General features: G+C 42.6%; 2 protein-coding genes across 4 annotated transcripts; one reads left to right on the top strand and one right to left on the bottom strand.

Annotated features, from left to right (window-relative positions):
- Nucleotides 1–357: 357 nt before the first annotated feature.
- On the bottom strand, nucleotides 358–10,032 carry LOC110974497 (telomerase protein component 1-like). Of its 3 annotated transcripts, none has more exons than XM_087146830.1 (16): nucleotides 9,936–10,032; nucleotides 8,971–9,095; nucleotides 8,323–8,553; nucleotides 7,582–7,766; nucleotides 6,750–6,981; nucleotides 6,366–6,452; nucleotides 5,904–6,018; nucleotides 5,361–5,572; nucleotides 4,897–4,975; nucleotides 4,251–4,429; nucleotides 3,753–3,956; nucleotides 3,124–3,336; nucleotides 2,606–2,812; nucleotides 2,024–2,245; nucleotides 1,661–1,838; nucleotides 358–1,169 (listed from the first exon to the last, which is right to left on the bottom strand). In XM_087146830.1, the coding sequence occupies exons 2-16, from the start codon at nucleotides 9,055–9,057 to the stop codon at nucleotides 1,003–1,005; spliced, it is 2,598 nt and encodes an 865-aa protein (XP_087002956.1). In that variant the 5' UTR covers nucleotides 9,058–9,095; nucleotides 9,936–10,032; the 3' UTR covers nucleotides 358–1,002. The 3 variants fall into 3 exon arrangements, with proteins under 3 accessions (XP_087002956.1, XP_022081872.2, XP_087002955.1); XM_022226180.2 differs by having other exon boundaries at nucleotides 9,787–10,022; XM_087146829.1 differs by having other exon boundaries at nucleotides 9,823–10,022.
- A 210-nt stretch (nucleotides 10,033–10,242) lies between these two features.
- On the top strand, nucleotides 10,243–15,907 carry LOC110974363 (ribosomal biogenesis protein LAS1L-like). Its single transcript, XM_022225942.2, has 12 exons — nucleotides 10,243–10,391; nucleotides 11,255–11,377; nucleotides 11,563–11,635; nucleotides 12,255–12,462; nucleotides 12,777–12,823; nucleotides 13,047–13,135; nucleotides 13,324–13,406; nucleotides 13,577–13,780; nucleotides 14,045–14,171; nucleotides 14,508–14,824; nucleotides 14,960–15,071; nucleotides 15,281–15,907. The coding sequence occupies exons 1-12, from the start codon at nucleotides 10,249–10,251 to the stop codon at nucleotides 15,465–15,467; spliced, it is 1,713 nt and encodes a 570-aa protein (XP_022081634.2). The 5' UTR covers nucleotides 10,243–10,248; the 3' UTR covers nucleotides 15,468–15,907.
- The last annotated feature ends 302 nt before the right edge of the window (nucleotides 15,908–16,209 follow it).

Genomic DNA, 16,209 nt, shown 5'->3' with positions numbered 1-16,209 from the left:
TGATTTGATTCATATTGCGTTCTAATGCACTCTACTGGCATCCAAGAAATACAGACATTCTAAAACATTAGCACATACAAATACACATGATCCCCGAATTCTCTCTAAATTTGATCAAATATAATAAGTACATACATGTATAATTAATGTAATATAATTTCACAAAATATACCTGACGCACTAAAAATGTAGTGTTATACATGAATATGCATCTTGAAAAATATATGATTCCTATTAAAGCTAAAGACATATTCAACGACATAAAAATATACGCCTCACAACTTTGTCTAAATTTATAGACTAATATATAAAACTACAAAATTGCAATAAAAACTTTAACTGTTTTCAATTTCAAAATTTTGGTCAAAAGGCAAGTTTTTATAACCTGAAAGGAATGTGGTCCAGATAACCTGAAATTGTACTTGGTAATACAAAAAAAATATCAAAGAATCCATGTCCATCAACGAAACTTGTCTTGTAAATCTAAGGCCTAAGGAATTTCAGAAGTGTGTGCGTGTACCTGCAGAAGAGGGAAGGTGCCATGAGATTGCATATCCACGGAATGCCTGAAGTGACATCACAAAAAAGCGCCCTCAAGAATGAGGAAATTAAAAAGATATTATAAAAAAGCGGCATAATTTGATGGTCCACTAATTTTTGCACCAAGGCAAGAAGATATTGCTCAAAATAAACGTCAGTGTGTAATTCACTTGTGAGATCTTTAACCTTAATTAACTAAAGGGGTGAAAGTAAAACATTTTGAACAACATTGCTGGAAATTTATAATTTTGCAAAACTTGGTCTGATTTTGTGACTCAAAAGGTATTTATAAATGGGAATAAACATGTGCTAGGACAGTTTTGAACTTCTGTACAAGACCGGCTCCTTTAAGACCAGCTCAGGAGAATGGATGCTGATGATGTCCCCCACTTTCCAGTAGCACATGCTTAGTGTCTTATCAAAGCTGCGCTATCTTTCGGTGATTTCAGGGAGCAATGCTCCTCAAGGAACCAGTTTACAGCAGCGTTCAATGTGGCCAGGGTCACAGAACTGGCAGAGGTAGGCCAGGGGCGGCGTGTCGCGCTGGTTGATGGACTTCTGACAGGCATAGCAGTTGTACTTGGCACCAAAGGCAGGAAACGATGGTTTGTGGAAGGGACACCAGTAGGCTGAGAGGATTAAAGATGATTTGAAGAATTTAATCAATTAGTAAGGGGTAAAGTGTATCAGTCTGGTGCATTATTTTTGACTAATTGATGTGATCATTATCATGCTTAGGTTAAAGAGATTAGTGAGACAACACCTGAATGTATAATGTTGATCTGTTTGGGGTACTCTTTAAAAATATGCCACTTGCCTCCAGCAAAAGCACCCCCACACTGGTTGAAAAGAGCCATGTTGCTGTTGGTCAGAAGTGTTCATTTTGTTTGTAGCAATGGGATCGTGATTTGTGCATTTCCTAGTCATTCGTGAACCAACAAAGTTCAGTCCCGATCAAAGGAGCCTCCATTGCTAAGAAATAGCGCCCTCTCTTGATCTGGCTCAAAGCCCCAAAACTGAATTAAAATCAACACCAGCAATAACATTAAAAACGCCTTGCTCCGATCAGGGCTTAAGATGCTATCTTATTGCTTCAATTCAAGGTATCAATTCAAGGTACCTTTGGCAGTTTTGGGGCCTGGGAATGCTATCCTTTCTCCGCATATGGCACAGCAGTCCTTGTTCTGAAAGTAAGAGTTGGGATCCAGCTTGCTCCGGGCGTTCTTGCAGAACTGGCAGAAACCAAACTTGGTGCATCCCGGGAAGTCCGACTTGGTCATGTTAGTGCAGCGGAACTCCTGGCAATTGAAGTTGGGGAACATTCAAACCCGGTCTCATTCAAAGAAACTCCAAGCAGGGAATTTTTTTCAAGTGATAAACTGATGTTTGAGCAAATTTGTGGATCTGAAGTGTAGGCATTTGGCATTTTCATCAATGAATTATGTTACGCATGAACGGCCTGCAGAAAAAAATAGAGAGATACCTTGAGCAGTCTTGATCTCTCGATCTTGTTGACGTGGGTGCTGCGCTTGTCCGTGCGAAAGAAACCGACCAATCGCTGGCCTTCCCTGGCCTGGGTGAGCTGACGAGCCAGCTGATTAATCACTGCTGCCTCGTCGTGACAGTGATATTGGTAGTAGTCGGCCAGCTCCCGGTGGCACTTTTTCTTCAGGTCGTAATCTTCCGACAGCCGTTTCTGGACAGCCTGTATGAAATGCCACCAGAAGGGTGAAAACCAGAAGCCACTGGGAGGAAATTTTAAGCTGCCATCTTCCACCTTGTTACAAGGGAAGCTTTATTTGGTTGACTTGCCTATCCAAACTGACTTCACATACTGCAAAGTGTCCAATCGTTGCTACTCTTAACACCTTTCATTTCTTGAGGAAATTTGGGTTGAGCAACGGAAATTGAGCCAAACAGAATTTGACCATGTAACCTCCACACAAACCGAGCTTGTGAAGCAACTGAGCTATCTAACTCCATTCGGATCTCCAAATTTGTCGGGCCTTTAGTTCCAGAACTGTACAGTTTCAAATATATACTCCAAATCCAAGATAACCCTTACCTTGTTCAGGGCCAAGTGGAAGAACTGCAGTCGTTCCACTTGACCGTAGGCCCCGGAGTTCCTCAAAAATGGCTTGAGAGTGCGTCGAGCCATGGCCCAGTGTAGCGCCGGTGCGGGCGTGCATGCTTCACCGTCGATGTCTCCCAGAAGGGCTTGAAGCTCCGTTTCTTTGAGGCCTTCGGGAACGCACTGGAGGTAGTGCAGCATCTGGAGGAGAGGTCGGACAGAGGTCAAGAACCAGACAGAAACCGGCTGCAAAACATCAATATTTCATCTTCTGGGTTGACTGTAGCTTACCGATAATGTTAAGGAGTGCAATAGTCTAATAAAGAAATTCATACATGGAATGTTCCATTGCAGAAGGCAAAGCCAACTGAAATGGAATATTCCATATGCCATTGACTGAATTTCTTCTTTCCTTAATACAAGAAACAAGAACAAACAAGAAACATCTATGGACTAAATCACAACCCTGGGAGGAAGCAAGCCACTCTCTGGTATGGGCTCGTTGACTATACCTTCTGAACCATTCCAGTTTCGTCGTCGCTCACCAGCCGGGCCAAGATGATCTCAATGAGGCCTTCCAGCGAGTCGGGCAACTCCCGGATCCGGTCTGTCACCTGCTCAAAGACGCCGAAGACGCGGAGTTCCTCGCAGCTCAGCGACAGCCACAGGGCGTTCCTGGCCCCCTCCGAGCCCGTGAGGAGGTCAAGCTGCTCTGAATCCAATGTCTGCAGAGTTCAAGAATCCAACAATTCCTCGGAGCGGTAAGTGTAGGCCAGACAGCGAACGAATACATTTTGCCTGGCCTGACTTCCCAAAGCTACCCCATAGCTCTGTGCTTTCGATTCACAAGTGAAAAGATACACAGAAACCCAATACAGTACAAGCACTATGGACCTTTTTCACGATGCTGCCATGTTTGTCTTGTGTCCTGTAGCCCCTTTGGCAATAGTAATACAACTTCCCCTACTGATAAAAGGGAGCAGACTATTTTCCCTTCCAGCCTTAGTTTCGTTAAATTGGTTTAAATGGTTAAAAAAAACAAGATGGCTGCCCCGTGACAGAGGTCTATGGGCTGAATGTATCCCTCTTTTGGGACTACACCTTAAAATCTACCAGATGGGGAATTCGAAGGCCGTCTCACCTTGTTGTATCTCTTGAAGTAGTTGGTGACGATCTCCTTCCTAGCCGTGACCCCTAGGGCAGTCAGGGTCAGCTCGGTGGCATCCGGGCAGCGCTGTCGCAGCTCCTCCAGGGTGCGGTCTTCCCTGGTGGTGCTCACCACGCACCGCAGGTTACCGGCTAACGTCGAGGGGAGCCAGCCATAGCGATTGTCTTCCTTCATCATCTGCGCAAGGAATTTGGAGAGGAAACAAACAAGATCATCAGAAGGAAAAGCAGAGGACTGGAACTAAAACGTAGGTTCAGACGATAAAGGTCAAACACCAAAATGAAAAAGCAAACCAAAAGAGGGTGAATAATACTCGGATTTCTGTTATAAAATCCTCCAAAAACTTTTCGTGGATTTATAGTGATCTGAGGAGGTTAATAGAGTTAACAAATCGACGAGGAATAGAAACATTGACAAGACTCTTTTCAATTAATAAAAGAGGCGCCAAAAATTACCTTCAAAGAAACCTACCTGGTTGACAGCATCGACAACAATGAGGAACTGGGTGCCGGCTTCTTCAAGAGTCTTGAGGTAAGCTGCCATCTTGAGGGCATTCACCTCATCGACCGTCTTCTTGGCCTTCGAGGCGTCCTCCTCTTTCTCAGGGGTGTATGCACACACGTCTGGGTACAGCTCTTCCAGTTTGTCAACTGTGAGGTTCAAAGTTAAAAGAGGTCAGATATTGAGACATTCTGATGGCGACGACGAGGTTGAAGTTATGTAACTTCATGGCTAAGAAAAAAAAGTTGGCACTGATTTGAATACACAATTTTTGAAGCAATTCTGAGGGTGTTATTCCTCATCGGATGTACGTAGAGAAGTGAGATGTATTCCCTCACAAGTGTGATTTGAGAGAAAATAATCAGATGACATTTTTTTTCATTGCTGACGAAAATAATAAAATTGAAATGTCGGACACCAGTCCAGCTTATTTTCTAAGTTCTATCACATTGGCTGGCGACAAAAATCACTGAACTGCCCACCGTGATATCTGGGGTGTGTCAGACTTGTACGACAAAATGCACTGAACAGGGGCAAGTGACATTAGCACCGTTACCCTGATGTTTATAACGTGTTATCACAAAAAGGATTAGAGACGGACTTCCTGTAAACTTACCCAGCCTTTTCAGGATGCTGGAAGGCAAGTTGGATTCAGCCGTGCAGCCAACAAAGTGGTAGAAGACTGCAAAACCGGCCTGTAAAGATTAGAAGGCAAAAGACAAAATGCAGTAAAAAGTGCTCAGTGACAACATGACAAAAAGAGATTTAGTGAACAGGAACCAAATTGCTGCCAAGTAACATGTGCAATGATATGCCTTATAATTTTTTTAATAACTGAGAGAAACGACGACACATTACAAAAACCGGCGCAAAGTCAGCATTTTAAATAAAACGTGAGTTCTCACATAAACACAAACACTGAAGACAGCCCCTTCTGCTTGCATTGCTTTGTGGTACCTTGGACAGTGCAGTCTCGTAAAGCAGTACCACAGAAAATACTGTGCTTGTCTTTCACGGGTAAATCAGACTGGTCAGCCACCCCTCTCTGAAGTCGCCACGCCCCTTCCCCCGCCCCATTACCTTCTTCGCTTCCATCACAAAGCGCGCCATGAGGCTGGACTTGCCCTCTCCGGGATCTGCTACCACCACCATGTGGTGGCGCTCTTCCCCCGCCTCGGTCTCGGCATCCCCGGGGACGCCTCTCGCCAAGTCCATCATCCTGCCGATTTCGCCGTCCCGGCCAAACACCAGCTTGCCCTTTTGCTCCATGTAAATGTCGTGTTGTTCTTGCTCTGTGAAAAAAAAAAAACCTGCTACATTAGATGAGGCTGGTCAAATATGATGGGAAAGGGTAAACTAACGTGAAACACGTCAGGTGTGAATTCACAAACATTGACCACATTTCAAAAAAGGACCAATTCACGGTTTATGCTTCTTAACTACATTCAACCTGTTTGGTCATAATACACTGCAACCTATCTCCCCACATTTTTTAATGAGAAAAACTTCATTGATTTGTCCATTATCTTCCATTCTTATCGTCTTTTATAATTGGCTATTTGCACGCTGACGGTGCCTCCAGCAATGGTAATGAACAATAAAATTGTTCTTCAAAACCTTTACCTAGCTTCTCCGGAGTAGGAGCAACGCTGTCACTTGGAGGAAACTTCTTCTCGATGGCCTTCTTAAAAAACTCCAGAACTTGCCTCCCAAACTCATCCAGGCCTTTGAGCTTAACCTTCAGAATTGGGATGAGAGGGCGGAAGTTTATCTTTTATCTAACCTGTACATTGTGGAATTGTTTTATCCTACGGGCCTCAAGCTGGACCTCGGGAGGGCGCTATTTCCTTCGCAACAGAGGGTCCTAACTGGCACTAACTGCCAATTGCTGGTTCACGAACGACTAGGAAATGCAAGCACTGCAGTCACATCGCTACCAACAAAATGAATACTACTAACCAACATGGCTCTTTTCAACCGATGAGGGGGTGGCTCTGCTTGAGGCAGACCGAAACCCCGCCAGAATGCAATTTCATCCAACTGACACAGAACACTGAATTCTGGACAGTTTGGGGAAGGCCTCACCTTTGAGTCCTGCGTGTCATCATCTAGTTCACAAGAATAGGGAAAAACCTGGCCAGGAAAGCGCTGCTGAAGCCTGGATTTCAACTCCTAAAGATGAAAGAAAACGGTTAGATATAACTGCCAACGTTTTGCTTCAGCTGGCTGCTTCACCACCGGAACCTCTGCAGTCTCCTGACAACTGACAGAGCATACTGTCCAAAACGTTGAGTACCCTTCGGTTCTTTTCAGAATCAAACACACTGACAAAGGAGATGTTTTCGCATGGCGCGACCGCAAACTTTTCCTGAACATCTTGCTCCAGTTAAACCCATGCCAGCATAAATCTGTTGGCTCGCAGAAATTTCCCAAGCTCTCCAATGCCGAAAAACAAACAGGGACCCGAACCTTGAGCTGAAGCTTCCCCACCTCCGTCGGCTCCACAAACTGTTTCTGGTTTTCCAGGGGGATCATTTCTGTAAAGCCAGAGCTGTCTCGCACAAAGAAAGCAGCGTTTGGGTTGCGTGAGCGATACGCCCCCAAGAGGATCTCCATGTGAGTGATGGAGGTGGAATGCACCCATTTATATTCCTCCGCGATGTCATTTGGGACTTCCTCTTTGGGTGGTATCCATCCATATCTGGGAAGTGGGGGGGAAAAAAAGGGAAATTTAATTGCGGGATTTGGTAGGGTCCGTCGATATCAAAGTTTTCAATAATCGATACGTTAGAAATCCAATATTGAGTATACCACGTGTATCGAATGCTCAGTATGATTTTGGGACGTCTTGATTTTTCTTAATGGGCACAATTTCCTGCTATTCAGAAGCAAATTTACTCAAAGTGGAGAATAAATTTTTTTGTAATCTGACTTGTTTTGATATTTTCGGTATCCCAATGTCAAGTTTTTTAATATTTGATACTATTAAAGATTGGACATATCAGGGTTATCAATTTTGGATTGATATTCAATAATTGATTAATATTGATACATCAGCGGACCCTAGGATTTGCGCCAAGAATTCCTCTTTTAACCAAAAAATTGTGGATTGAATAAAAAGTCTTGACGGTCTTATGCTAACTCTAATCTCTGACAAATTTACATATACACTCCTTCCAGAAAATTTACCAAGTGAGGCACCCGTTTTTCCTAACAAGCAAGGTTCCACGGGGAATAGAACCAGTTTTCAACAGAAAGGGCACAAATGCATGCACTGAGGTCGAGAATTCCAAACGATCACCTGTCCCCCAGCATGTTGAGGAAGAACCCTTCTCCGTCGGCGTCGGCGTGGCAACGTACGATCTCCTCCATGCAGGTGGTTACCACGGTGCGGGTGGTGGGGTTCTTGGGCACGCCCCATCGCAGGTCGCATTCCACCAGGTGGAGACGGAGGGATTCGCACCACTCACGCAGCTCTGGAAAAACCTGGTCATTTTTTTTTGAGAGGTGGAAACAAGAAAACTTGGTGAGGTGTAGGGTTTGAGACCAATCATTATAAAACATGACTCGTTGATTCAGTTTTTTTGTCCATATTGGGGGCATAAGGGAAACACCCCACTCTCATTTTGCCTACAATTTCTACGGGCGGCCAAAAGTTTGCAGAAAAATCAGTCTCTCCTCAAATTTGTGTCTCATTAATGTTAAAGAGGGTTGTATTTTCATTTATTACTTGGAGGTGAGTGCATTACTTTCTGGTGTTCTGGTAGCTGTGTGGGATTTTGACCACTTTGCGAGTTACGCTGTTACGTTTGTGCCGACAGCCATTCATACCTTAAGCAGCCACTTGCAGGAAAACCACAATTGTGACGTAAAAAAGAAAGACTCTATTGGCAGTAAAGAGAACCATTTTTCATTTGTTGGATTTTGAAAGCGCCAATGCTGAATAGTACAATTAGAATAAAAATAAGAATGTAGTTCTTATTTTCTGGGATTGCTAATACCGAAGGACCCTGAGAGACTCAAACCTTTCTTTTCTTCTTACTTTCTTCACGAGGACCTCTCGTTCGTTGTAGAAGTCCTGGAATGTTGACGAGACGAAGAGGCGCACGGCTCTCCAGCCCGAGGAATTCAGACCGCTGGTTGGGTAGATTATGCTGACGTGGTCCTCGCACTGCGCTTCTATCTCTTTCCAGCACTGGTCCATCACTGCCTGTTCAGGGGTTTCCGGCTCCTTCGACGGTAAACTGCAAATCACTCCGACATCTTCACAGTGCTGCAGTTAAATTTCATGACCAAGCATCGGGACAATAACGACAAGAATTCAAACTCTCTGAGTTAACTAATGTTTCATCAGCGGATCACGAAAGTAGATTAGCAGAATACGTATAACAAACACTACAGTAAGAGTTGCATGCATGGGCATCACTTGATATCCTGTGCACAAACCTTATGTGCCTGGTCTGAAAAAAATCCAAGCGTTTTTGAGAAAATATTTCAATATTTCCCTTCTAAATTTGACCTTTTGTGGACATGTTATCACCACACATGATGGCAGTTCACCACTGTAGGGCCAAAATAAGTGACGTATATAAATGGAACTCTTTCCTACACTATTTTTTCCCAGAGATCAATTATTACAGGAGTCAAAATACAGTACCCAATGTTTTCCACATTTCCGTGCTCGTCCTACCTTCTCCAACGGCTTCACGGAAGTCTGCAATGAACGTGTTCTGTCCGCTTCCTTCTTCCTTTTCCTCTTCCCAAGCACAGCCCCCATCACGCCAGCGCGATGTGCCGCTCACCACAATGTTGACACTGAAAAAAGAGAAGAAAACTTTGCTCCAAACTGAAACCAACCACACTCCCGGAAAGGAGGAAATGAGTGCAGACCAACCTGTGCTGACACAGAACTGCCATTTGAAAGCAGGAAATGAATGACTTACAACCAAGAAGACCTCTTCTGGAAACCAACACAGATATGTAGTGTGCACGTAAATACTAGACCTCTAGACACAAATAATTACACTGCAAACTGATCACTTGAAATGACTAGAGTCAACGCAAAAATGTACATTAAGTTGACAGAAAACAAGTTTAGAAGGAAATCAGAACAGCATAAATATTACATTCCTGGGTCCAAGTACACACCGGTTGGATGAAAACAAACCCACATAAGTTGTATTGTTCGCCTCAATAAAGGCCAGTGAGGCGTGACGAGTGAGGCCCACACCCAACATGCCCAATGTTGGGTGTGGGCAAACTATTGTTTGTACTTCCACATAGAAAAAAAACCTTCCTGACTTCATATTTCAAACTGTATAGTAATAGCAGTTTCTTGTAGCAAGATACCTACTTTTTTAAAAGGTGACCCTGGTTACCAATTTTTTGTTTATTTTCGAAACAATTTATATGCCTAGGACCATGGAGAAATATTTCTATTTGTCAATGCACGAAGGAAGGACACAAGCCTTCCTCCATGCTCAAAGTTAGTAGTAGGAGTACTCACCAGGACTGAATTCACCATTTATGTCTATTTCATTACCTCCAGGATTCTATCCTATCAGCAAAAAAAGTTCGATTGATATCCAAAAGCGGATCGCAATGATTAAACTGTGAGAATGACGATAGGCCTCGGCTTAACTTTAAACCATTCACCTTTGAGCACGTGAAACGCGAGACGGCAAGCTCTTGTGACATTTGTGATATGCTCCCGCAAAGTGATCAGCTGTGGTTTTGTTTTGGCCTAGGTGGAATTCCGGTTTGGAGTCACGCAAAACTTATCATTTAAATTTTTCACATTCATTTATTACCATTTACATCACTAAAACACATAATAAAACATTTATACCTGTTTTTTCATTTAAAATGTAATAAATGTCTCTTTACATTTATTTATTAACAAATTCTTGGCATGCAGCAAACTTCTAATTTGGTAAGAGTCTAATAGTGCCTTTGATGATTAATAAATATGGCGGCGCCCATGAAGTACCAAACACGAGTGGTTGGCTGGAAAAATAAACGGGAATTTGAGGACGTTTATGAGTGCCTGTACGATGTCAGTGCTGAAAGGAAGCATGATGGTCTAGGAAAAATAAATGCATGGAAATGCCGGTATGAATTTACCTGGTATTGGTTGTGCCATGGTTACGGAGGAATGCGCGATCGGTTGAATCAAATTCCTGAATTCAGCACGTGGCCAATGAATAGCCTCAAACAAAGCCTAGGGCCAGGCCAGATGACATGTCGATATCACGTCATGCATGAAAATTATTTGTCATGTTTATGATGTTGGAAAAATTTAATTAATAGGCCTAAACATTGCTATTGCAAAGCATGATCGCGTGATCGGCTGGTCAGTGCTGGTCGCGCAACCTGACAACCAGTGTTCATTACCTTTATTTCAGTAAGTTAGCACGCTGTTCTATAGCCTGGCAACAAACTACAACCTACAACCACACAGTTGTTATGTTTGTGTCTCATCTGGTTATTACCCAACACAGGCATTTTGAATTGGAAAAGGTGTTTTCTTAGTAAACGACCAGGTATTTTCCCTTCTAAAGTGAACTTATTCTCTGGGCATGTTTTTGCTTCCTGGTGGTGAAGGCCCTTGAAATATACAATCCCTCCAAATTGGACAACCAGACTGACAAAAAATTTGATTGACAGATTGCGCAAAAATGGAGCAATCATGCAAATCAACTGATTGCACCCGACATTTTCAGCACAGAGTTACACGTGTGTTCAGATTTTAGGCCTGTGTAGTTGTCACATCAAGTGGCATGCTTACATCACGTGTATTGACATGCTTGAATTGTCATATACCCTGGCTCTGAGATTCAGTACGCAGTTCCCGTTTCCAAACTGTTTCACTTGTACACCGACTTTCTGCTTCTAATTCTAATAGGGTTTTGAACTTTTGTAAAGTTAACAGATTTTCACATCTTTTGAGTTTGTTCCACTTCCATGACTCGCAGATTAGCTGACAAGATGTCGGTTGCTATTGAATGTACAGCCACCCTTGTAGAAGCAACGTTAATGGACGAGAATGAGACAGAGCCAAGTCGCTTACAGCTTATCTACTGCATGGCTGTCATCCGGTAAGAGTTTGACGAGGCTCGATTGCAAAAAAGTTCAAACTGATCTTATAACTTACTGGTCACAGAAAGACGTGATACACATTGGCTCATTTTTTTGAAGATGTTCAGTAATTCTTTACCAGTTACAATGACAACCTTCTGTGAAAAAAAATGGTTTTAGCTCAGTGAATTTCATTCTTTTGCAGATTTGTTAACTTAATAACAGGATTCCTACAAACTAAAGCACAGTCACAGCCTGTAGTTTCACTTGCAAAAGAGGTAAGAGTTCAGTTAAATAAATTATAACTTCTTCAGGCATCGTCGCAAAGAACCTTGGTTAAATTACTCAGATTCAACCACTGTTATGAAACAAAAATACTGTGAGTTGATACAAGCTTCAACTTACAGTGAAGAAATGAATAATTTTAGTTCTTTTTAAGAAGGAGAGATTGGCAGGCTTTTCCTGTAAAATTCTGCAGTCAAGGTGTTTTTTTTGTGCCAAGCACAGAAATTTTGTCAGCCTGGAAGGCATAACTAGGGAAACAATTATTTTGCACTTTTGTATACAGATTCAGTGAACTAGCTTGTTCAGAATATCAACAGCAAGGGAGGTTGTCTGGCATTGGTTTCCATAAAATGAACAACACTTTAAAGGGTACTTATTGCATGCATAAAGAAGTCTGTTCAACCTGTTTGCGCCACATTCAAAATAAAACAGAATTTCCAAAATTCCCTCCCTCCCCCAAAAGAAATTAAAGTCATGTTATCAAAAATTGGGTAGTTTGGGGAACAGATAGCACCACAATTTTTCCTTTTTTTTCTTCCTAAGTATTACATTTTACTAAAGTGTTTCCGTAAAATTGGGAACCGACCACAAACACGAAGTCTTGTTTTTTAGATAGGGCTTCCAGAGTGGTTGGTGGAGCTACGTCACGATGCGACCCACAAGCACCTGCCCCCGCTGGCCACCCTCCGACGTGCCGCCCGGACCGGCCTGGCCTGGCTCAGGGAGAATTTCTGGGAGAAGCAGTGCAGGAGTGAAGCACAAGACTCTCCAATTGAGGAGAAGGATATTGTGTATCCTCCAAACATTAACGGCGTTGAAGGTATGGACTGGATGCTGTTTTGCGCATTAAACACATTAGGAAGAAAAGAAATTGTGACATGCTTAATGTAAATAGGTAAGCTAATGACCGACAATCGGCCTTGGAATTAATACAGAGAAATGTAAATTAACTTTGATTCTTCTTTTGAGAAGGATATAATTGCATTGTCGGCTAATCTGGTGTGGCTGTAACTTTGGAATTCCTTTTTTCTCACAATTGCATTATTAATTTTGTGTCACTTTTTTAGTAAATCTATAATGTGAAAGATCATGTGCTCGTCACACTAAGCATCTTTCAAATTTTCCTGCTTTCAGATGATATCAAGAAACTAATCATTGCTTACCAACAAGCACAGTTCCAGGTAATCATGCCAAAGATTGGTTTCTTGGTTTTTTACAAATTCTCAAAGAAATGCTAGATTTGCTCACTCAAGCACCTAAAGCTTAAACCATGTCCTTTAAAGAATACAAGCAGTTGAACTTTAAATACTTCCAGTATTCCAATACATCATGGCATTTTATGCAGCGGTCATCTTATGAATTTTTAAAAAAATGAAGGGAAAAATTACAATGTCTCCTTGGCAGAATGTGCAGAGTGGTTGCCTCGGTGAAAGTGATGACGTCCGAGAAATCTTGTGCAATTTGGAGCAATGCTTTGCAGACCCAGAAGCAAGGTATGGCCATTGGAGCTTCCATCCAACTTTCCAAAAATACCCTGAAACCTTCCTGTATCTCTTTTCCTCTAACATCTATTCTGGTATTATCTGCTCTTGCTGTGTAAGTCTTTCACGAATAATGGAAATTTAGAAAACAATCTTTGGCTCAGTGTTTATCAAGATTTCTTTACTGCTTTTCCTTTTAGGTACCTCTTAATTTCACTTCTCTTGCAAGATGGCTACCTGGTACCCACCTCAGAGCAGCTTCAAGCCCTGAACTTAAGAGAAGGTGAGCTAGAGGATTTTGTTCCCCCCCCCAGAGAAGGTCACCCCATACTCTCTGGCAGTTTTTATTTCCAGGGATTTGCAACATGTCCACAAGTTTGTCCGCAAGGACAGAGACATAAGTCTTTCTGACAGTACCTCCTCTGACTTTTGCCGGTTGCTTTTGTCTTGTAGGCTTTGCAATCACCAGGGGCATCATTTGCATCCACCGCACGGTCTGCCAGTTCTGGAGGCCCCTGCTGATGCTCTTACATTCACTGGAGCTCACCCCCCTGCTGCTGCAGTCCATCATCAGGGAGCTGGGTAAATTCAGGACCACCGAGAGTCAAGAGGCGACCTATCTGGTGGGATGGGCCATGCAGATCATAATGGCATGCAGTAAGATTTCCGTGTGTGTTAGACGCTTTACTTTGCTGTGCTGTTTTCAGGTCTCTCACAGGCCCAGTCACTAGTAACAGAATGAATAAATGATGACATCGCTTGGGTGAAAACTGTTGAATTCCTATTAGTTTACTTTGTGCAAGCTTTTTATCCAAAGACCTTTTTACTCAAACATGCCCCTGGCGACTTGCAACTCATTTTCTCAGGTTGAGTTGCACTTTTTTTGAACACACATCTCTTCTCAATATTTTTTCCCCGCAGCCATCGATAAGAAATCGTACAGGGCATATGTGGGGCTCTTCAAGGACAGCCTTGAACTCCCGTGGAGCGATCTCTGTGACGAGTGCTTCCATCAACCCAACACATTCACCGTGGAACTGCTGCGATAGTAAGTCTTCAGACTCGAATCTGTACATTTCCGCAATTTGAAAATGGCAAAATTATTGAGATGGTGTTCCCTCGATTTCCTTAATACAAGGGTTTGAAGTTTTCACATTTTGGACAAAATTTATGAATATGAAACAACCGCTAACCTTTCTTTGCCTTTTTTCCAAAGGCTGCAGTGGATTTTCACACAGCGCATCTGTTTTCACTTATTCTGTCTAGAAAGTACTTAGAGTGTGCTTAGACCATTTTTATGAAAAACATTTTTTATTAAATGGTCTGAAATACATTCCTTCACCTATTTTGTTCTTGTTTCTTTTTTTTCTTTTGTTTTTGTCAGCATCTTGCCAAACATGAACTCCGTAATGTCCAAGCAAGCCCAGGCCAACATGAGGCATCTGGCATCCACCTACTGCAAAGCCCTGGAATCTCAAGAGCCTGTGTCACTAACACCCAATGGTGGCGTTGATGAAGTCAAGGGGGTTTACACTGCAGAGGACATTCCCAGATCAGAGGGGGGACATTTTCCTTGCAAGAGCCAATTGAGCAATGAGCAGTTGGGCTTCGGGGACAAGATGGAAGTTTCAGAGAGCGGTAGTACTTCAGTCCCAATCCTTAAGGAAAGGGATAATTTTCAGCCCTGGTCCACAAGCACAGGTATGACTTCACACATTAGCATCCACATTTCCAACCCAAAGAAAACCTCGCAAATCACATACACTACTGATGTGGACGAAGCAAGCTTTGCTCACAGCCTGTCGCATACTTTTTTCTCTTTTCAAAATTCCACAGCTCAGGTCGATTGGTCCAAGTTTCCCATAGGGTCGTTACCGGGGCAACCGGATGACCCCAACTCCCTGGTGCTCAACTTCCCACAATGCAGCAGCACAAGAGGCAACTCCAAGTAACTATCTGCTTTTCTGTACTAGTATTGATTGGCTGTGAGCCAGAACCAAAGAACTGGCCTCAACCGGTTCTATCCGCCCAGAACTCACACACCAACTAGTCACATATTTATATCATTATCAGGTAATTGCTTTCATTCTGTACTCAGTTTTGAAGCCACAGAAGACAAAAGTCCAGTACTTTGTCATTTTTTGTTACTTTGCCCAGGTTGTGGAGTTTACCAACATCTTTACAGGAAGAGCCATCGTCAGCAGCAGCCACACCGACAAGCTTTCTGAAAACAGCCGAGGCTCAAATGGACAGACATCTCTGGACAGAGAGCCAGTTGGACATCATCAAGGACAGACTACATGTCTTCGTGAAACCCTTCAGTGACCAAAATGACCAGAACTGAGATGACCACAGTGCCACCGACACCTGGCGATCAAAAGCTGGGTTTTCAGGCTCCAATTTATTTCAACAACCTGTGGAAAGTTCAAATGTCAAACCGGTCAGGCCAAGAGACTTCAAAAAGGATACAGTTAGTGTGTTCTGTTTTCTATGGAACGCAGGGTTACTTTAACACTTTTTTTGGCAAGTCCACCTTTCGGATTCTAATTTATACATCTGGAAGACAACATTCTGTGAAATAAACACCAAATATCAAGTCTTGTTAAAAACATATTCCTGTAACTGGAGCGGAAAAACACACAGTTTTACGAGATAATTTTTTTCAGTTAGAAATATAAAAATGCATGGTTTTTATCTGCCTCACAACTGTTTGATAACATAAAAATGATTTTGATGGTTACAGAAATAAAAAGATGTGATGGACGTCACATTTCAAGATATATATGAACTGTGTTCAGTGACCCTTTCCTTGTCTAATGATTTGGTAACCAGCCCCTGCTGCATTGCAGGACTGTTCTGGGATGTGGTTTCCAATGGTAAAATTGGAATCCCTGTGCCCAAAACTACCTTTTTTTCATCTATTTAATCACTGACCCCAAGAAGGGCCTTTGTGCCAAACCAAACCTTCAATTTTTCAGACAAGCCTAGTTTTGTGTTGTATGTAACTCATAAATTCATCCATAATTTCCAGTGGTGGATTAAAATATGGTTGGGAATTGTCTCAATGCTATAACTTTGTTCAGATC

The sequence above is a fragment of the Acanthaster planci genome, linkage group LG15 (assembly GCF_054643075.1).
Source record: "Acanthaster planci isolate LZ-2023a linkage group LG15, COTS_SCS, whole genome shotgun sequence".
NCBI classification, from domain to species: Eukaryota; Metazoa; Echinodermata; class Asteroidea; order Valvatida; family Acanthasteridae; genus Acanthaster; species Acanthaster planci.
The sequence above is the reverse complement of the archived record's forward strand: the minus strand, read 5'-3'. Positions and strand labels throughout refer to the sequence as shown.